This window comes from Fusarium solani, assembly GCF_023522795.1.
Source record: "Fusarium solani strain SB1 chromosome Unknown bctg00000003_1, whole genome shotgun sequence".
Lineage (NCBI taxonomy): Eukaryota > Fungi > Ascomycota > Sordariomycetes > Hypocreales > Nectriaceae > Fusarium > Fusarium solani.
The window spans coordinates 764917-783996 of record NW_027072154.1 but is presented as its reverse complement, the minus strand read 5'-3'; the positions used below and the strand labels follow the sequence as shown (position 1 = coordinate 783996).

Below are 19080 nucleotides of genomic sequence, written 5' to 3'. Positions count from 1 at the left end.
GTCATTTCTAGCGTCTTAATGGTCTCGCGGGAGCCTCATCTAAATACATCTGCTGCAGAACCAACACCACCGTCTACAGCCCATACACAAAGGTCAACTTCTTGTCAGCGTATCGTCGGTCGTTGAGCCTCTCACTCTCGACCTCCTCTTCCGTCATCAAGCTCAACAGAACTGCTTTGCGCTTGTTAACCGCCTGCAGCATGAACCTGTACAAGAGGTAGCCGACCAATGCCACGGCGAGAAAACCCAGCGTCACGTAGAAAGGAATCCTGTAGTTGGGACGGTACCGCTGCCTGTAGAGCTGTGCACCGACAACACCGCCAAGGTTGCCAAAGCCGTTGACGCCGAGGACGAGGGCACGCTTGCCGGGTTCGGGGGTGTTGCCGCTGAGCCACGCCATGGTGAGAGGGGCGGAGATGTAGACGCCGGAGAGTAGAACGCAGAGCGAGATGTACTGTCCGACCGAGGAGGAAACGGTAACGGCGGGGATGAGACCGATAACAGCAATGAGGATGCCGACGACAATATGGTAGCCGCGCTCCTTGAAGTGATCGGAGCTGAGTGCGAAAGCATAGAGGCCAAGGGCACCGCAGACAAAGGGAGGAACCGTCATCTGAGAAGGTCAATGCAATGTTACGTATGAAGAGAAGGAGGAGTAACATACCAAGTTGGCGAGAATAGACTCATAGCCCAGTCCCTGAACAACAAGAGGCAAGAACACCGAGAACGCACTGCTAGGAACACTTGCGCAGATGTTGAGTACCAGCACAGTCCACAGCTTCCAGTCCTTAAGCGTCTCGATAAAGTCCCTCTTGCTCAGGCGGTTCTTCTCAATGCCGTCCTCGCCGTATTCGTGCTCGACATAAGCGGCGGTGTCCTGCTGCATCCGCTCAACGGCGAGGGCACGCTCATCGGGAGAAAGGAACCACGCTGAGCCGGGACCGTTGGGGAGCCATAACCATGCGACGGCGGCGAAAAAGCAGGTAAGAGCACCCTCGATGATGAACAGATACTGCCAGTTCTTCAGATGACTATTCTTGAGGTGGAAGATGCCGTATGCTGGAAAGTGTGAGTATGGATAAGGGGGCTGTGATACGAGGGGGAAACGCACAAATGGATCCGGAAAAGGCACCAGCAATGGCATACTGCCCGTAAAAGAGAGCAAGTCTGACGCAGAAGTCGTATCGAGGATAGAAAAACGACAAGTAGGCTACAGCAGTGGGATAGAAGCCTGCCTCAAAGGCCCCGATAAGCAAGCGGGTGGCGATGAGTGCCCCTGAAATCGAGTCAGCATACGAGAAACAGCCACACCCAATCCGAAGAAAACGTGGGAGAAAGAAAAAAAGATACATACCACGGCCCTTGATGAACGCCTGCCCGACTGTAACAGTGCCCCAGCCGAACTATCAAGCCCGTCAGCATCCAATTGGTAATCGCCGATCTTTGCAGTTCCTTCATCAGCTTACCATGAGGATCGGGATCCAATGCCTTGCTCCAATATATCGGCCCACAGCCGCAGAAACAGGCTGGAGGACGACAAACGTCACAAAGAAGAGCGAGACGGCTTCGTTGAGATCATCAGGTTTGGCACCGATGTCAGTAGTGAAGCCTACGTGTTGTTGGTTAACTCGGCCTGGAGAGTGAGATGTTGCGGTGGCATACCTTGAGTTTCGGCATTCCCAACGTTTCCACGATCGAGACCGTTGAACAAATAGAGAAGAGATAGTAGAGGAAGCAGAGCTACATCCAGCTTCTGGTTCAGAGCCTTGCTCCGTGCTGCGGTATCCTCATGCGAAGAGGTGTTGCCATGACCAGGCAGAGTCTTGTTCGCTCGAGGAACATGTTGGTCGGCCATTGTTGTTGCTATATGCTGCAGTTTGCGGTGGAAAGATGTCGTAAAGAACCAAGTCAAGGTGAATCTTGTTGAACTCTGTAGATTGTAGAACGAAGCTCCTGAGAGAACACTGCTCGAACTGCAGCGAGGCATGAGCCGTCTCTTATCCTCCAAATCTCGACCCGGTACGTCGTTTGGCAACCGTTTCATAGAAGCAGGCATCGCCGAGAAAGTCGCGATCGTGTATTTGCCTAGACTACCCAGCCCACGGACTTCTGGGGTGTCAGTCCAATGAAAGCCTCTCCCTCAGCCTCTCTCCCCCGTATTCTGGTCAGCGCGGGACTGATGCCGCTGTCATCACGTTTGTCAGTATCGTATGTAAGTTAGCCGTCCCGTCTAGTGTGACCTGTCAATGGGAAGAAGAATCTGACGGCAGACCAGATTCTCGGGAATGTGGCTGTCGAACACATCCGAACAGGCAGATGCTGGGACGCCCCTGGGGACCAATCTTGGCCATGGCCGCCCAGATGCTCGGGACGTGGGTGGTGTCCCCCCTGTGATTTCAGCCTGCGCGAGGCATATTACGACTAGAGATGGACCGTTTGACTGCTTTGAGCGTATCATTGAGCTCGGAGGCTCTGGGGACCCAGTCGAGATTCGGGGGCTAAACTGGGTCATCCCGAGCCGCAGCATGGGACGCCCGTTTCCATGGAATGAGTCCGCTGGCCGGCACCCACCATTACAGAAGTTCTAAACAAGGAACTCGATCCTTCAACTCTGATTCCGGACAAATCATGTTGCTTATGTGTGATCTCGCAAAACCGCTGTCATCTTTAGGGCTGTAAGGCTGACATGTACCCCGGAATTCCCTCCCCTCTGCCTGCTTAGGTGTGACATCCCTGGCGTCCCACTTGGACATCGTCCACTTTGTCCTCGCTTGTGGACAAGCCTGAGCCCCGAAGAACAGGGTTATTCTCGAATTTTCTCTTGGAACAGGTGCCAGAGCTGAACACCAACTGCACCTTCATTCGCCAGATCGTCACGCTAGAACACAACGCCCGGGCCAGGGAGTGACTGGTGAGTCTCATCATCACTGCAGCCATCAGCGGTGATTTCCCATTCTAGCTCCTTGGCTGCTGCACGAACCTGCGAACCTTGATACCAAAGTTCTTGAGGCGGAGGGGGGAAGATCAACAGGCAGGTGTCAGAAACCGCTCCACGAACAAGGTGATCCCGTAAGCTTCACGTTCGGTTTGCGGTGATGGTCAGACGCGGATGAAGCCGTCGAACGCACTTATCTTGATTACAATTGGCCGAATGAGATGTAATTCTGCAGACGGCCGAGGTAAGTGACCCGAATCAAGGAATTGGGGGCCACTCGGGCTCGACTCGGACTCAAAGATCGGTGAAGAACTGGTCCGCTCGCTTGTGAACCTCCCCCGCCCATTCAGAAATCCCCTCAGAAGTGGCAATCCCGTCTTCCGTGACGTAGTGATCGATGAGGCTCGAGGGTATCCATTCGAAATAGATGTTTTTCACGTCAATGCGGGTGTTTGGGCCTTTGGTTGTCGACGGCGTGAGCCCATCCCATGCTTGCGTAACCTCACGTGGATCATTCTCCTCTTGACCAGGCGGGTTGAACGGGAGTACCTTTTCCTTCTCGGATAATACGACGATCTTGGACTTTGGAGAGACATGTTTAGCCGTCAAGACGGCAGGCAGCGAACCCGTCTTGTTGCTAACATTGGCCGTCTTGTCGATCAGGTCCGCTCCGATTAACACGACATCAACGTCTTTGGCAGCAACGCCGACGCTTGCGTCGGTGTATATGACCAAACGGGCATTGACCTTGTTTTCGTTGACAAACGAGCCAATTGCACTCGCCATCTTGACACCTTCAAAGAGCGGCCGGGATTCGAGGACACGTACCTCCACGGGCCGCGACGTCTTTGATAGCACCCGCGTAATACCTGATGTAATGGTAGAACTGGACGAAAGGGTGAGGATTCTGAGTGGCTCGTCGCCTGAAATTGTTTGTTCCAAGAATGTTTCGAGTGATGCGCTGACTTTGGAGCCGGCATCTTGTCGTTCTTGGGCATATTTCTCGAGTTCTGCGATGGTGCCATCAACCGAGTCGGTCGAGACTGTACCTTGAGAAGGCAGCCGTTGCTCGATCAGTTTTAGGCTGGCGAGGACGACGTTGAGTATCGATGCCCCCATGCTCTCCCTCCCATTCTTCCAAAGATGCCATCCGGCGAACCTGACATTCCTCCACCACTGGTCTCGGGCACCAGTGTCGAGTTGCCGAATCACCTTAATGAAGATGCCAAGTGCCTTCGAAGCTAATTGGCGTGCTCCACTCTCATGATCTGTTTGCAAAGCGGTTAAGCCCTCGGCTAGAGTCTTTCCAGCCGCTTCGCCTAGATCAATGTTGAACCAGACCCTCCTCAAGCTCTCGAGGATACGAGGAACACCTTGGAAGCCTTCCGACTCGTTGACTACATCTGGGTCGAACCATTCGTAACCCTCGTGCTCCCAGTCGATCTGAATACCAGCTTCACCACGACCACCCTCCTTCTCGGACTTGAGAACGAAGCCGAATGGATTGATCGTCCACTTTCTACCGATAGACTCATCGGCGAACGAGAATGGCTTGCCTTGACGGAACAAGCGCAGCGAGTCACTTGTGAGTGTTGTCTCTTCTTGAATCTCCCGCCATGCCGTTGCGAGAGGATTCTCATCCGTCTCTTCTACACTGCCAGAAACGCCGGCATACTTATGCCTACAGCACCGTTAGTCTGATTGCAGAAGATCCATGTCAGTGGCTTGAGCTTACTGATATGTGCTCACTTGGCCGCTACGCCGAAACAGGGCCACCTGGGGCTTCTTTGTCATATCATCTTCAGGAAACTTGAAGATGAAGCTGGACGCAACTGCTCGATGCTTGAGAGGTGCCATGTTGGTTGAAATGGTGCGGGTTCTTAGTGATGAGATACACAATCCTGAAGTTCTGGAAACAATTGCTCGTGAGGTCATTGCGATGATAGTTTGGAACTGGAGATTGTCATGTCACATCTTATGAGGGAGGTACCGTGGTGAGCTCCGGACGCCGCCGAATGCGGCCTGAGGCGCCTCATCACATGACATTGCCGTCAACAAGGTGATATGTCAACTTCATGCTGCTTGATCTTCTTTGGAACATCGATTGACAAAAAGAAGAGATCATATGTGTAACCAAGGGCAAATTTCCTAGCACGCGGCTTTCTCTGCCATTAGCGCGCTATTCAGAGCTGCCGTCAACACCAATTACACCAGATCGAGTAAACTGAGCATCAACATCACCACCATGACTGGACCTGATGCATCAACTGAATAATATGGCAAAAAGGAACAAACAGCAAAAAACATACAACAGCGGGGATTCGCTGGTCGTCACCGACCCAACTACTAATCCGCCCCTCACCGGCTTATCTATGGGAGAGCGGACGGGATCCCGAGTTCTCCGGTGGGTATGGTCGTATGTGCTAGAGACCTCAGTAAGATAGGATTATGTCCTAGCATCTTCTTGTTCTTCTCATCTCTGCTAAGGATCATCTTGGTGCTCATTCCCTGTATTCAATTCGCCTAAGCTACAGGAACGCTGGTCTACCTATCAGCTCGCTTAAGTGTACTCTTCACTTACTCAAAGAAGACCCAACGGTGTGGACGTAAGCTCGTATCTGCCTCCCACTCTACCTGCCACAGCGAAACAGGATCGAGGATCATGTTCTTCAGCTCAAGATGGGAAATGATGGATCGACATCGTGATCCTTGGGACTCCGATAGATCGTCTGGTAGAGGGACGTTTTCGATTACGAGGTCATGGTCTCCGTGATGGACTCTGGCGGCCCGTTCCTAATCTTTCATCAACTCTCCCTGCCATAACTGGTCACCTCTTACACGCTTCCAGTTGACTCGCCATGTGATCTTGGATTCAAAGTTCTTGGTCGAATAGCGAAACAAGGTGGCTGACGACGGGGTTGCTTTCCACAACTCCATGGTCTCGAGTCGGGGCATGCGTGATGCGGCAGCCGCTGCCGCACGGAGTGTCGTGACCAGGACAAACATCTCGAATGGCGCCCGAGGTTCCTTGAGAATTTCGCAATCTAATGCCAGGCGACGAAGCTTGAACACAGGAAGGTTATCGAGGGGACACCGTCGGAGCATTGGAAAGAAATCCAATAGAAAACCCCAGCCATCGGTATCTGGAGCAATCGATAGCTCTTTAAGCTCCGACATCAGTGCGAGTTTCCGCATCGACTCTGCACCTGCCATAGTACGAACTCGAGGCAAGCTGAAATCAGAATCCGCGTCTTGATAGATGTGAAGCCGTTTGAGCTTTGCCGGAAGGGCATCAAGGACATTTTCAGGGCAGCCTGTGATGCGGTGTTAGCCTTGAAAGGTCTGCCAGGGGTAGCTCAACTCACACAATCTCTCACTGACGTAGTTGGAAGCCAGCCATCGCTCATCGCGGAACATCTCTAGGCAGGGGAAACTCTCCCGAAGAAGCTTGGCAAGAGCGCCGGAAGAAATGTTTCGGTAGAACTGCCGGCGAATCACGAGAGCCTGGACAATGTTAACCTTTGGGAGCACCTTTTGGGTATCAATAGGCCCACGCAAGGCGTGACTCCAACGGAAGAGAGGCTTCCCAAAGTCGAACCTGAGAGGTTCCGTGCTGCGGAACCTGTCCATTTCAGGTAGCTGGTATGCCATGTATTGGTGAGAGATGACCTCTGGGTGTGTATCCTGGACGTACTTCACGGATAAATCGCGATGCTGTCTGTGAAATTCGCCCTTGTCTACCAAATCTTCTTTAGTGATCCATGGGTACTTGTCAACCATTCTGAAGTCACGGTATTTGTGGCGATAATCGCTTGGTGAATGCGCGCTTAGCTGCAAGGTGATACCTCGGTCGTAAGAGATGTGATTGCCTCTTGCAAGGATACCCAAGAGTTTATAAACGGCGCGTGTGAACCTGGCATTGTTCCTGTTCTGGGTCAGCTGTCATCTGGCTTGGTAGACAGGATAGAAGGCTTACTGATGAATGATGTCCCTAGGTTCGCTCGACTGGCAATACTTGCATGTGTATGGGGCAAGCTTCAGGCGAAGCCAGAGGTGTCGAATATAAGAGAGTCGGAATCCCTTTGATCCTTCGGTTACCGAGCTAAGCATGTTGAGATCGGGTCCGTCGATAACCAGTCGCCGAAAGAAGATGGGCTCAAAGAAGTCCTGCCATTGCCGCGATACAGTGGGAAATCCTAGGCGGTCTTTTTTGTCGCTGTCCTCAAGGAGGATCGTAAAGATCGTGAAGCGAAGCTCATTGGGGAGAGATTCCCACGACATGATGCTATGGATGCGTGTAACGATAGTGGATGCAGAGTGATGAGTGTTGAATGTTACGAAGAGAGAAGTGTCAGACTCAAGTAGCCAGACTAAACGGAGGCATGCGAGAGGGAAGGAGCCATGTGCGGGTTCCTTCTCTGCCAGTCGTGCCGACCTCGCTCCTTTGCACCTGCGTATTGCCCCCCGATATCCATGGATCCAATACTTGCCTTAGCTTTCAATCCGTGTTTTTTTTTCTGGGAATTTCCTTCGCCGTCAAGCAACCAAATAGCTCAATTGGAGCGGGCTGATGGCGAAAATTCCACGATTGACATCCATTGCTGGATGACTCTATAGCAGCGAATGCCTCATTGCTGGTATTCAGGGTATTGTGAGGATGTAAGATGCGGGAACCAGAAATGCGTAAGAACCCTGTTTCGGGTATCCCCAGGAGCCGGGTTCAGTCCTTCAGAGCTAAATCAGCCTTGAATCCATGGAATTTATCCACGTTCAGTTCCATTAGACGTCAGCAGCTGCGGCGTCAGCTTTGCATTCTTCTTGGGTACTTGGCACAGTTAGCAAGCTGACGCTCAGATGAACGATTCATCGAGGTAAGCAGTCAAAGCCCCTGAATAGCTTCCAGTTCGCAAGCTAATTGAATTCAATTGGTTCTTGTGGCAAACAAAACGCAATCACCTTTGCCGTCTCATCCTTTGCGGCTCAGTAGAGGCTGAGTTTGCGATATACGAGATCAAATCCAGGATCTACACGTTGAAACCCACCCCCACACTTGATGACGCAACACGTCACAGCCGACGCCCAAAAGATCCAAGCAGGGAAGCTCAGCTTTGATCCTTTTAACTTCAACTCTCGTCCTTTTGTCTCGCCAAATTCACTGTCTCCTCTGCTTCAATCGCATTCTAAGCGTATCGCACACAAACAAGTACGCAACTCTTATACCCCAAGACAAGCTCTTGAAGCTACACCGTTGCTAATGCTGATCCACCTGTAGATCCACCCCAAACCTCCCCAGCGACCGACTGTCTACACCAACACAGATCCAAAATGGCTTGCGGCACCTCCTCTCTCGTCAACCGAAACGGCCCTGGTAGCGCCGCTACCTCCATCGCCGAGTCCATCATCAAGCCTGCCGAGGCTACGGGCACCAAGACAAAGTGCATCGAGTGCGGTGACTACGAGTGCTGCTGTATCCCCTGTACCATTCTGTAAGGGGTATTTATCAGTGACACGATCAAAACACGACATGGAGCTTGAAAGGGGTTTGGGCGCGTTGTTTGGGCATTGAAGGACATTGCCTTCATGCAATTTGACGCTGCGTATCTTTGCGTAGCTTCAGCGTATATATATCCAATGGACAACTGAGACACATTTCATGATCAATTCGTTACTTATCCAAGCTCTCTGGCTTGTTGTTTGTTTGCGCCCTCGCTAGGAGGGTGTTTTGTTGTTACTGTAATCTCATAACCCGACGGCACGCCTATGTCGAATAATGCATTGTCGCTGTCCGGGCTAACCCCCTCGAGCTTCGTGGTTCCTTTGAGAGTTTACTTCTTCTCCCCATTGATAATTCTGAATTCTGCGATCGGTTCATCTGATATTGGTGTGCATCCAGACCGCCCCGTGGCTTTGATTCGATTCTCGGTCATGAGCACTGCTGACAAGACTGTCAGAGGAGATGCTTCCGAACTGTGCCCCCGAAGGCAAATTTGAGCGGTTGTGAAGTCGCACGCGTATTCTCGAGCGTGGATGTCGCGAAGCGTGCCTTCTCGTCTAGGTAAACATCGCGTCCGTGGCAGCCCACACATCGGCCTCCCTCTGCGCCGCCAGCGCAGCATAATCCTCCTCTTCTTCCGCTTGCCCAAGTGGCTTGGGCACGTCGGGCACACTCAAGCTCCCCAGGCCATCGAGCACGCGGCGGGCCTTATCCACCTGCGCCCTTATGGCCATGGTCTCGGTGCGCGTGCGGTCCAGGTGCTCCTGCATAAGTGCGATGACTGATTCGCGCGCCTGGTGTGGTCGGTACTCGTTGAGGATGTGGTGAAAGTTGATAAATAAGGTGCGGAGATCCTGAACTTTGGCTTCGGCTTGCTCTGGGTTCTGTGCCAGCGTGCCGGTGAGCTCCAGGAAGTTGAGCAGTAGCGACTTGGCCAGGCGCTTCAGCTCAAAAGCGCGGTCAAAGTGCTTGACATCCTTGGAATCTGAGGGAGTAGTTGAGGGAAGGTTGATGATTCCTTGTTCCTCGAGAGTGGGGAGCTTGTCATCCAGCTGCGAGGTAATGCATCAGCGTGTCGCTCTGTAGAACAGTCCGTCAAACTTGACTCCTTACCATGTACTGATCGCCAAATACCCGCCATCGCCCATCAGCTGGCTCGGCTGGCGGCTGGAGGTTGATGAGATCCTCAGGTACATCGGGTACGCGCACCGTCAACGGCTCTCCTTCATGCTGACCGAGGTGCGCTGTCCTCAACGCTTCAATCCGAGACAACTTTTCAGGCGTAAAGTCCTTCCAGAATGGCGGAGGATTGGGAAACGTCGACGAGAGCGAGTGCGGCTCCTGCTGTTCGGCCATCTTTCAGCCGAGGGCGACAAGGTCACCTCATAAGATTGTGTCGGAATGAAGCCGGAAAGACAGGCGCGTGAACGAAGGCGGCCTGATAAAATCTAGAACCAAGACAAAAGGCTGAAATTCAGCCTTCGGCAACTCGCAAACGCAAAAAGGTCCCTTGAGTTTGGTGGGGGAGTGAGACTTTGGCGGGAGGATTGGAATCCACGTGGGAATGAGATCAGAGACAGCTTTGACAAAGACGAGGTCAAAGCTTTCAATGCAACAAAATTCGAGGGTTCAACGATACTACCCTCAGCGAGGTTAAAAGTCACTGCGAATCTGGCCCGTTGATTTGACGGTAATTAAAATAAAAGAGAGTTAGCTACAGCCATCCAAGAGCAGCGAATCTCCAGGTTGAGCGAAGCTAATGTTGATTTGCGCCGGTTAATTGTCGGCGGTTGCTCACCTCTCACCTCACCTCTGTTTCCGTCTCGACCACCATCCGCCGCAAGCGCCTCTTGTTCTTTAACATCAAACAACGTCATATGCATTCCTCGTCTTCTTTTCTTTTCTCTTTGTCTTCTTTTCCACTTATCAATCAAACAAGTTCCCTAAAAAAGGCACCGTTCCTCCAACGCCACACCTAATTGGCCATTTGAACGGCCGCCTTCATACGCTCTGAGTGGCCTGCTTCAACTCGTCAACATCCCTCCACACCGCATCTCCTCACGCTCGAATCATCCTTTCTCCTCCCAAACTACGTCCATGTCCGACGTGCGATCCCTTCTGCGGCAGCAGCGAGCCGCTCGCCGCATCGAACATCCCTATGCTGCCTACTCGGACGCAGGCAAGCTGCTCTGTACACTCTGCCATGAGCACATCAAGACCGAAACACTCTGGGACTCGCACGTCCGGGGTGAAGCGCACAAGACTCGTCTAATAAAGGCGCAAACAACAGCACCGGTCGTGGCCCCCAACGATCGAGAAGGACAAAGACAAGCGGCGCAAAAACGGAAGCACGACGACGCTGAGGATGCTACTGCTGAAAACGGGGACGGAGACGTCGAGATGGAAGATGCTGTGCGGCGGAAACGAAGCAAAACTGATGCAGCTGAGTTGGAAGCGGACAAGGAGGCTAAGGACCAGAACTTGACACCACCTCGGTTGGCCAGGAGGACATCAGCCACCCCGTCGCATGGTGTCGAGCTCCAGATCCCCTCACGGCCAGCAACTCCTGCCCATCGTGACGGCTCCTCCGCCTCTACCCCCGGAGGACAACCTAATCTCAATCAACAACCTACCACAACTACCCTGCCATCGCGCCGTCCTAGTACTCTGGCGACCGATGATCGGCCAACCACGACATTGCCACAAGTGGACGAGTCAGAATGGGCAGCCTTCGAGGCCGATATCGCCGCTACAACTGCCCCCTACGATGAGGATGCAGTCATTTCCGCACCAGCCATGACAGCTCAGGAAGCTGCCGATGCTGAGGCCCAGAAGGAGGAGGAAGCTGAGAAACGCCGCGCTCAAGCCGACGTTGATCTCGAGGACGAAAAGGAAGAGGCAACACGAGCGCTCGAGGAGGAGTTTGAGGAGATGGAAGAACTCGAGGCGCGCGTGAGGCGTCTGAAAGAAAAGAGGGAGGCTCTGCGCAAACGCGGCGAGAGCTTCAGCCAAGAAGCTGCCGCGGCCAAATCTATAGGGCTGGGCAAGGAGAACCTACAAACTCCAATGGTCGAAGAGAAGGAAGAGGAAGAAGAGGAGGACGATGACGACGAAGATGATGACTGGGACGGCTTCAGATTCCGAGCCGCCTAGGATCGACAAACTCAAGCATGGACTCAGTTAACAGATTCTAGCCCAACCAGGGGTCTCAAAGCCGCCATCCCAAGGTCGGCACAGGGGAAGCTTGACAGGAGCCCCCAGTTCTGTACAATCAATCTAGCCCGCATAATGTACTATACAAACAACCCTGCCATGCCATACGATAGGGCATGGGATATCCATGAGAACCGCCACCCTTGTCGCTGATGTCGTTATGCTAAAAGAGTGAGAAGGGACCAGCCCTCAAGACTGATCAGGAACGAGCACAAACAATGCAAAACACGCGGGAAAACAACCAGGCCTAGCCTACCAGTCCACAACCGCTGACATGGAACACGATATTAAATGCTGTGCGCTGACCCTTCATAGCACCGCTATTGGCAACTTACTGGGCAATATTTCGACCCTCACCGCGACTGATCCTCTCCCAGAACCTGCGCAATCGCCACACGCGCCCAATCCCCCGACTCTCCTCCCATCTCCGGACACCCTCTTGACGGACCCTGACTTCACGCCTCCACTTGGAAGCGATCCACTGCCGCAGCCCGTCTTTGACCCTCTCCTTCTCAATTGCCTTCTTCCTAGCTACGATCGCTGGCGCAACGTGCACAGGTACCATGCCAGGAACACATTCCTTTGGCAACACAGAACGCTCAACCAAGGCAGCGGCAGAAGGCCTGGCTGCTAGGCGTCGCGACAGGCGAATTGAGACCAGGGAGCGGGCAAGTCGTCGCGAGACAATGGAGGTCTGTGTCATGAAGATGGAGCGAGCAATGAGGTCAGCCAGGGACGGGCGAGAAGGTGACCAAAGAAGAGCCGGAAGATCTGTACGGACTTGACGAAGCCGGTAATGATGCAACACAGGCGCCCGAGATATGTCACGCAGGTGATGGTTTGTCTAGATCTCGGTCAGTCTGTGCTCATAGAGCCCCTGAGCTGTCATATTCTTCTCGATTCATCAACGCAGACATCGAAAACAAGTCACAAGGAGCTCAGGACGCTTGCTGACTTTGGACGGTCTATACTCACCCTAGACGCTGATAGAAGATCACTCACGTCCAGAAACCCCATGATTTGGAAAAGTACCTCATTTGGCATGCTCTCCAGGCATGGGGGGTCGAGGACTGCCCGAACATTACCTCCGCTGCAACACTCACTCCCCTCAGCCTGGGTGACAAGGCCAGCGTTGCTATGCGAGGAGGCTGGGCAGGCTGCCTCTTGCGGGAGGCTGGGAATCATCGACATGGCTGCGGGTTGGGCATCAGCGACCACAGGAATCGCAGGGCTGAAGGGTTTTCCATCCTCGACCGGGACTAAGGAGCCAGGATCATCAGAAGGAGGTGACAAGAGCGACAGACGACGTGTCTGCGAGGTGAGTTGGTCGGACGATGTGGCGACAGGCTTCATGATGGATCAAACACCTAGGCGCGGCAGGCGACGGAGGGCGCCGAGAGTGGGCGTGAGCTCAAGGGGAGTGAGACCAAAAGACGAGATTTCTTTTTCCTCCCTTATCCGAAAGAGCCTGGATCTCGGAGGCTAATTTCTCAATAGCCTTGAGCATCCGGGGAGGCGGAAGAACGGGGGCAAGGGGCGGGAAGAGACAGGCGTCAGGTAGGTGTCAAGAGGCCGTCACACGCACAGCTCGGTTGTGACTCCGAAGCGATGGCCGCGATGGCTGGCCCGTGGTTCTAGGAGACCACAATTTGGGTCAGTCAATGGTCCTTTGGTACCGCCGGAAAGACGACGAGGCAGGTGACCGGTGAGGAGGAGGTGGCGATGATCTGAAAAAATACGAGAAGAAACGCGGCGCGTGAGAGAAGAGGTCGCGAAAGGTGGTCAGGCTGGTCGCAAGGCCGGGACCCCAATACCCGATGCGTGAGAAAGAGGCAACCGAAGAAGCGGTGGGGACGGCGCGAGAGGGAATTATCTAGTATCGACACTATTGAGCATTGGCGAGTAGGCTAAAGTAGGAGTAAGAAATGTTGGGGCTCGAGGCGTGATCTCAGAGGCCGTCGCTGATGACGTGGAAAGGCTTTGGGATGGTGGATGAGCCTCGCGTTCTAAGCGCGCCGCGCGTCTCCAGGCCGTTTGAGCACGGAAACGCTCGGCAAACGTACAGATAAGAAGCGAGATTATGAGATTTCTAGAATAGAATTGATTGCATTCAAGCAATCCTCAGGATGAGGAAAAAGGTGCTAGAAAAGAGCGTTTTGCAAGACAAAACCATCAGGTATGAGGTGATGAGGCTGTGAGGTCGGTCGGCCCTGAAACTTGGAGTTGAGGGGAAGTCGAGGAAAGTGGGGGCAGTCGGCGGAGAGTGGACGATCAGATTAGGCTAAAGTGGGGCCGAAGCGCTTCTGCTTCGACTAATGACGGGCGCTTGCCAAGAGGCGCCTGCCGTCAATTGGTGGGAGACAGGGATGGCACCTGCCGCGATGCCTGTCTCAGAGTTCACGAGCAATCAGAGCAGGCAGGCACTTGATTGAACGAGAAGAAAAACCGTTGCAAGTACCGAGTTTACGGCCACGTTAACTGGGATTTCGTTTAGTCAAATTCCGGGGTTTGAAGCTTTGATGAAACTTGTGACTTTTTGACAGTGCAGCTCAAACGTGCTTGGCCCATGCTCCTGATGTTCTGCCCGGAATCTCGGTGAGGCTTTGGCCCCGACCAATGGACTCCTACCCACGTCTGCTCGCTCCTTCCTTGCGTGCCCATCAAGAACCATTCTCACACACATGATTCTCGTACCTGCCCCAGCCGGCCGTCTTTGAGGCCAGCGTTCCTTCCAGTGTTGGTTCCTCGCCCGCAAGCCCTGACCGACTCGTGACTGCTCGGGTTAGCACACAACCGTGAGGCAAAACAACAGAAATTTCACGATCAAAACATAAACATCACCATCCACGATCGTCATTCACCGGACAACGACAACAAAAACATCCACAGCCTCCCGCGGGCTACCGCAGGCACCCACCCACCCACACCCGCAACCACACGCATACATACATACATCCACATCCGCATTTCACGTGCATATGCTCATCACCGCCACCCGGAAGATCGAATCTGACGAACGAGCAAATGTCGTCTTTTCAGGCGCGCAGGAGCCGGCGCCATGCGTGGATCGACGACCCTGCTGCTGCTACTACTGCAACTCAACCTGCACGCCTGCGTCTTGGGCAGCTTTCTTCCACCGTGGTCGACGAGCCTGGGGCTGTCGTCTCTCTTTGCTCCTCGTCGCTCAACCATGTCGATGCAACGTGTGGTTCCTTGCTGTCTTGAGCTTGCACTGACGTAGCCATACTTTTCCTTTCTCGTGCAGCTCCTCCGCAATCAACGTACAGTACCCGCTTTAGCGGTCGAGGTGCATCTGCACCCGCTTCCGCCCATGCGTATCGATACATCGCCAGATGAGCAGAGTGAGCAACCTGCCGCACGCCTTCGATCACATCACATCGCATATATAGCTTTGTCGGGTTTCTTCGCCGAACTCCCGTTGCCATCGTCTTTTACCTTCACGCCCTTTCTCTGACGTGGAAATGAATCCACCCGATTTCTGCGGCCGTTTCTCCAGACCTTGACAGCCAGAACCAGGGCTCTAGACCCCAGGTGCTATCGACTGGCGGGTCCCATATGCATTCAGTACTTTCGTCACATCACAAAGTGGTCGATAGCCATGTTGATTTCCACTTCATCGCCGCTTGGCTTTGCATTGTCTCGCCTAGCTTTCATCGGGCTTCACCTTCGCCTCACTCAAGGGCGTTCAAGCTCGTTTCGTCTGGTGCGGCTCGTCCTCCAGGGAAGATATTGGCCTAACCTATCTTGGGCGACTCCCCATGGCTAGATACCGAAGTCGTGGAGGACCAGCAATTTCAATGTGCATCCGGCTCGCGACAGCCTGCTGATCAGCACTGACAGCGCACTCCGCTGCACGGCCGTTGGACTTTTCATATCTCTCGGCACCATGATTCAATGGATCGACCAAGTTGCTCGCCGTTACCATCACCAGTCAACCACGCTTTGGACTAGGCGTATCAAGATGGCATCTGAGTGATGATAGACCTGCTGCCAGGGCTTCAGGCTTTCACAAGGCTCCATATCTCCACTCCACCCTGACGCCCAGGCGCAAGCGCACTGCCAGTCTTAATGGTGCCGTGAAACAGTACCATGGCACGATATGCCAGCACCTCGCAACAGAACCTTGTTGCTGTGCTGTTTTTTTCAATTCATGGCCCCTCTCGTCAATCATGCTATCTCAATGCCTTCCTTTGCAGCAAGCATCCGCTATGTTGGCCTGGAAAAAAGGATGGTTGCACAACTTCTCCAGCTGCCACGGCCCGCGTTTCTCAACTGGTTTTGTCGCATCTGCCATCAAGTTTGTGGTGTGGCCGCTTCGTCAGATCCAACCCGTCGTCTGTTGTTCACCTGCTTCACATTTCGCGCCGTCGCAAGAGCTTGGCTTCCTGGGATGGCCACGCTTTCTGACCCTGGCCCCCAACCAATCATTGCCTTGAAGAACTGCCCATGCGGCGACAATGGAAACACGTCTGCCGCACGGGAAGACCCAGCCTCAAGCCGCTGCCCGCGCCTTTAGCCCCTGGCCCCCGTTCCATGTCAGTTGTCTCCCCCACACGGCTGCGACGCTGCTATTCGACAGCCTTCTTCGAATTCCTCCGCGACGAGCACGGGAACGGAGACTGTCTGGAGCTACGTAATGAAGCTAGAGCTGGAAGTGGGCCAAGCGACGTTGCGCCTGATGGCGCCGTCGACTTCGCCTGTCCCGACCGCGCGCTTCAAGGTTCAGCAAAGGGGGTTCTGAGCTTGAGAGACTTGACTGTGACCAATTGTCAATCCCCAGTTTCTCGTAGGCTCGGAAAAGAGATCTGATTTCTCCATTGGCCCCAGGTACGATCGGACACTCCCGCCCCGTTTCTTGCGAACAGGCTCCATGCAGCGTTTTCCAGACACATGATTTGCAGCAACCCAGGCGTTCGGTTCGATTTCGAGCCCGCCAAACTTGGTCGATGCTGGGGTCCGAGGCTCATTGGGCGATTTCGGATTGCGGAATTTTTCTGGCCCATCTCCATCCGGCCGTAGCGCAGCCTCTGCGCCGCAACGGCCTGTACGTGCTTCGTCATGTACGCACATGGTTGCAAGACCTGACCTGGCGCCATGTCGTTGCAATTGAGCCGCGCTGTTGCTCCCCGAGCCCCCAACGGCGTGTTTTCCCTCGACAATGGTCGGCAAGGACCGCGGCTACCGTTTGTACCTTGCCCCTGAAGCTGCGTCTGGTTCGAGGTGTCGGCCCTTTGTCAGTCCTCTCAGTCAGAGCCAACCTCAAATCCGAATCTTGGAATGAATACCCAAAAGCGGGCCGGCCCGGCCGCTAAACCGGGCCGTTGTGATCTTCCAGGCTGAGCGAGCAGGGAATGTGGATCAAGGCAAAGTCCTTGGTGATCAATTGACGGCCTGTGTGCCTGCAAAGGCCGGCTGGATGCTCGACTTGGTTCATGGCCACCATGATAGTCTCAGGTCTCCGAGTTGGCCGCCCTTCCTTTCTCTGCCTTGCCTGTTCCGGATGATGAGCAGTTGTGAACCCTCCCTTAGCTGAAGCTTACAGTTTGTGCCTCAGTCAGTGCATCCACCCACCCACACACGCACAGTCAGTCACCCACACCCAATATACATGCGCGAGGGCACACTCTTTGGCATAACCCAGCCACCGGAGTCGAGAATCAGACATGTATCCCCGCCGAGCCCAACAATGCCCAACGCGTTGAGGACGAGAATCAGTTTCTCAATGCTCTGTTACCCTCGCCCCGCCCTCTCACTCTCGTGATCTCATGCGGGCTGTGAAGTCATCACGGACGACTTGAATTGCCCGAGACGCAGGCCTTTCCCGAAGCAGAAGGACAACTCAGCAGCTCCCGGAAGCTTCGTCACGTTTCCCCGTGAACGACCCTTTGTCGCAGCCATGTCCCATGTTCGGGGTGTCTGGAACTGCCTGCCGATGGCAGTGGTTGCTGCTACCCGTACTCACTACCAGATCAGGTGAACCCCCTTGCCATTGGTGGTGGACTTGAGGGCGATAGAGCTCATCATTGCGACATTGAAAAGTCTGTTTCCCCGCCTAGCGTACAGTTGCGGCGAACTGAGATCGTGACAAGTCACTTGGAGATCTCGAGGCGTCATGACCAAGTACGCAGACCCGGATGAGATTACAGCCATGATGGCTATTCCACATCAATGCCCTGCGGAGAGGAGGCCCGCTTATGCTGGCGGGCAGTGACGACGGCTGCACCCGACATCGTGCGAGTATGAGACCGGGTTCACCTTTCGATCATTGACACTGACATCCAGAGATTGATGTGTTCAGTGCCTCGGCGGCTTGAACGGCCCCCAACGGGAAGCTCGCGGCGTATTCGACGGCTTTGATGTGATACTATGCTCGCTTTGCATGGTCACTCAACCATTGTTGCCTTGAGACGAGGCGTACACCATGCTTAGGCAGATATTCGGGGGGGAACCACTCTGAAGTGAGGCGGTAGGGGATGGTTGGAGTATATCAACGGCAGGAGAGTTGCAGCAGGACCCATGGAGCAGCGAAGCCGCACAGTGCTCTGCCTTCTGAGGCAATGATGATATGCAATGGCCGGGCTGCAGTGATAGCCAGAGGGGGCCTGCCACGTTGTGCATTCCGTGTGCCTGGCGCAGCCCAGCATGGTTCTGGAATTGCTTTTGAACCGTGGACAATGGTGTTCGACAAAGGCCCCCCTCCCCCCTGGAATGACCAACGGCTCAGTGGCGAGACGGAACTTTGGTTGATTCATGTGAGTCGGCAGCCATGCACGAAAACCATGCAAACTCCCCTATTCTTATCTGTTGCTGCCGCAGCAAGGCCTTGCAGCGAGATGCAAGTCTAGGCCGGCTGAGTTACTTTTCTCAGCTCAAGCCCTTGGTGCTTCTGTCCGGCCGCCTGGCCGCCAAGAGAATCTGTCGGGCTGAGAGAAGTCGACGCTAATGCATGAACACTTTGGAGAAAAGCCCGGCAAAGGATAGTTGCCTTTTCATCAGGGGCAGGTGATGAGGAGGCTTAACCTCCTCCTGGAAGCTCTCATCTACCCCTGGTGGTGATTGAGTGAGCTGGCATCCACCGGGAAGGCTAGGCCGTTGGTGTTGCCAGCAACAGAAGCAAGCCGCATGCCCAGGCGACTGTGACGGCGCAATATCCGAGATGGTGGATGTTGGGCAACAGCGGAAGCAATCGGCCGAGACAGGACGACGAGGTCTTGTCAGACAGAAAACGGCTGGCAGGGATGGCAAGGCGCGGGGGCATGGGAGAGAGGGGACGACCTCGTCTGGAGGCAGCTTTCAGCCCCCAGTGGCAAGATACTTGGAAAGTTTTCTCCCGGCTTTGATCCATCAGAGTCGGCGAGACAAGATGCACGAGAGCTCGGACGAGAGATGGCTGCCTCAACCCGAACCGGGAAGCCGA

The 19080-nt window shown here is 54.1% G+C and overlaps 6 protein-coding genes across 6 annotated transcripts; 2 read left to right on the top strand and 4 right to left on the bottom strand.

Annotated features, from left to right (window-relative positions):
* Nucleotides 1-73: 73 nt before the first annotated feature.
* MRS44_005815 (uncharacterized protein) lies at nucleotides 74-1855 on the bottom strand (the record flags this gene model as incomplete). The annotated part of the gene is made up of 6 exons (XM_046278152.1): nucleotides 74-613; nucleotides 665-1059; nucleotides 1112-1276; nucleotides 1355-1403; nucleotides 1467-1609; nucleotides 1663-1855. The coding sequence occupies 6 exons, from the start codon at nucleotides 1853-1855 to the stop codon at nucleotides 74-76; spliced, it is 1485 nt and encodes a 494-aa protein (XP_046140613.1).
* Nucleotides 1856-3229: 1374 nt separating this feature from the next.
* On the bottom strand, nucleotides 3230-7216 carry MRS44_005814 (uncharacterized protein; the record flags this gene model as incomplete). Its single annotated transcript, XM_065621544.1, has 7 exons — nucleotides 3230-4616; nucleotides 4671-4888; nucleotides 5298-5358; nucleotides 5517-5728; nucleotides 5774-6249; nucleotides 6301-6860; nucleotides 6912-7216. The coding sequence occupies 7 exons, from the start codon at nucleotides 7214-7216 to the stop codon at nucleotides 3230-3232; spliced, it is 3219 nt and encodes a 1072-aa protein (XP_065477616.1).
* A 1044-nt stretch (nucleotides 7217-8260) lies between these two features.
* MRS44_005813 (uncharacterized protein) lies at nucleotides 8261-8926 on the top strand (the record flags this gene model as incomplete). The annotated part of the gene is made up of 2 exons (XM_065621543.1): nucleotides 8261-8421; nucleotides 8740-8926. 2 exons carry the CDS (start codon nucleotides 8261-8263, stop codon nucleotides 8924-8926), a joined length of 348 nt encoding a protein of 115 aa, XP_065477615.1.
* Nucleotides 8927-8986: 60 nt separating this feature from the next.
* On the bottom strand, nucleotides 8987-9785 carry MRS44_005812 (uncharacterized protein; the record flags this gene model as incomplete). Its single annotated transcript, XM_046278153.1, has 2 exons — nucleotides 8987-9481; nucleotides 9543-9785. 2 exons carry the CDS (start codon nucleotides 9783-9785, stop codon nucleotides 8987-8989), a joined length of 738 nt encoding a protein of 245 aa, XP_046140617.1.
* A 741-nt stretch (nucleotides 9786-10526) lies between these two features.
* On the top strand, nucleotides 10527-11582 carry MRS44_005811 (uncharacterized protein; the record flags this gene model as incomplete). Its single annotated transcript, XM_046270073.2, has 1 exon — nucleotides 10527-11582. The coding sequence occupies one exon, from the start codon at nucleotides 10527-10529 to the stop codon at nucleotides 11580-11582; it is 1056 nt and encodes a 351-aa protein (XP_046140618.1).
* Nucleotides 11583-11973: 391 nt separating this feature from the next.
* Nucleotides 11974-12995, bottom strand: MRS44_005810 (uncharacterized protein; the record flags this gene model as incomplete). Its single annotated transcript, XM_046281918.2, has 2 exons — nucleotides 11974-12486; nucleotides 12618-12995. The coding sequence occupies 2 exons, from the start codon at nucleotides 12993-12995 to the stop codon at nucleotides 11974-11976; spliced, it is 891 nt and encodes a 296-aa protein (XP_046140619.1).
* Between the last annotated feature and the right edge of the window lie 6085 nt (nucleotides 12996-19080).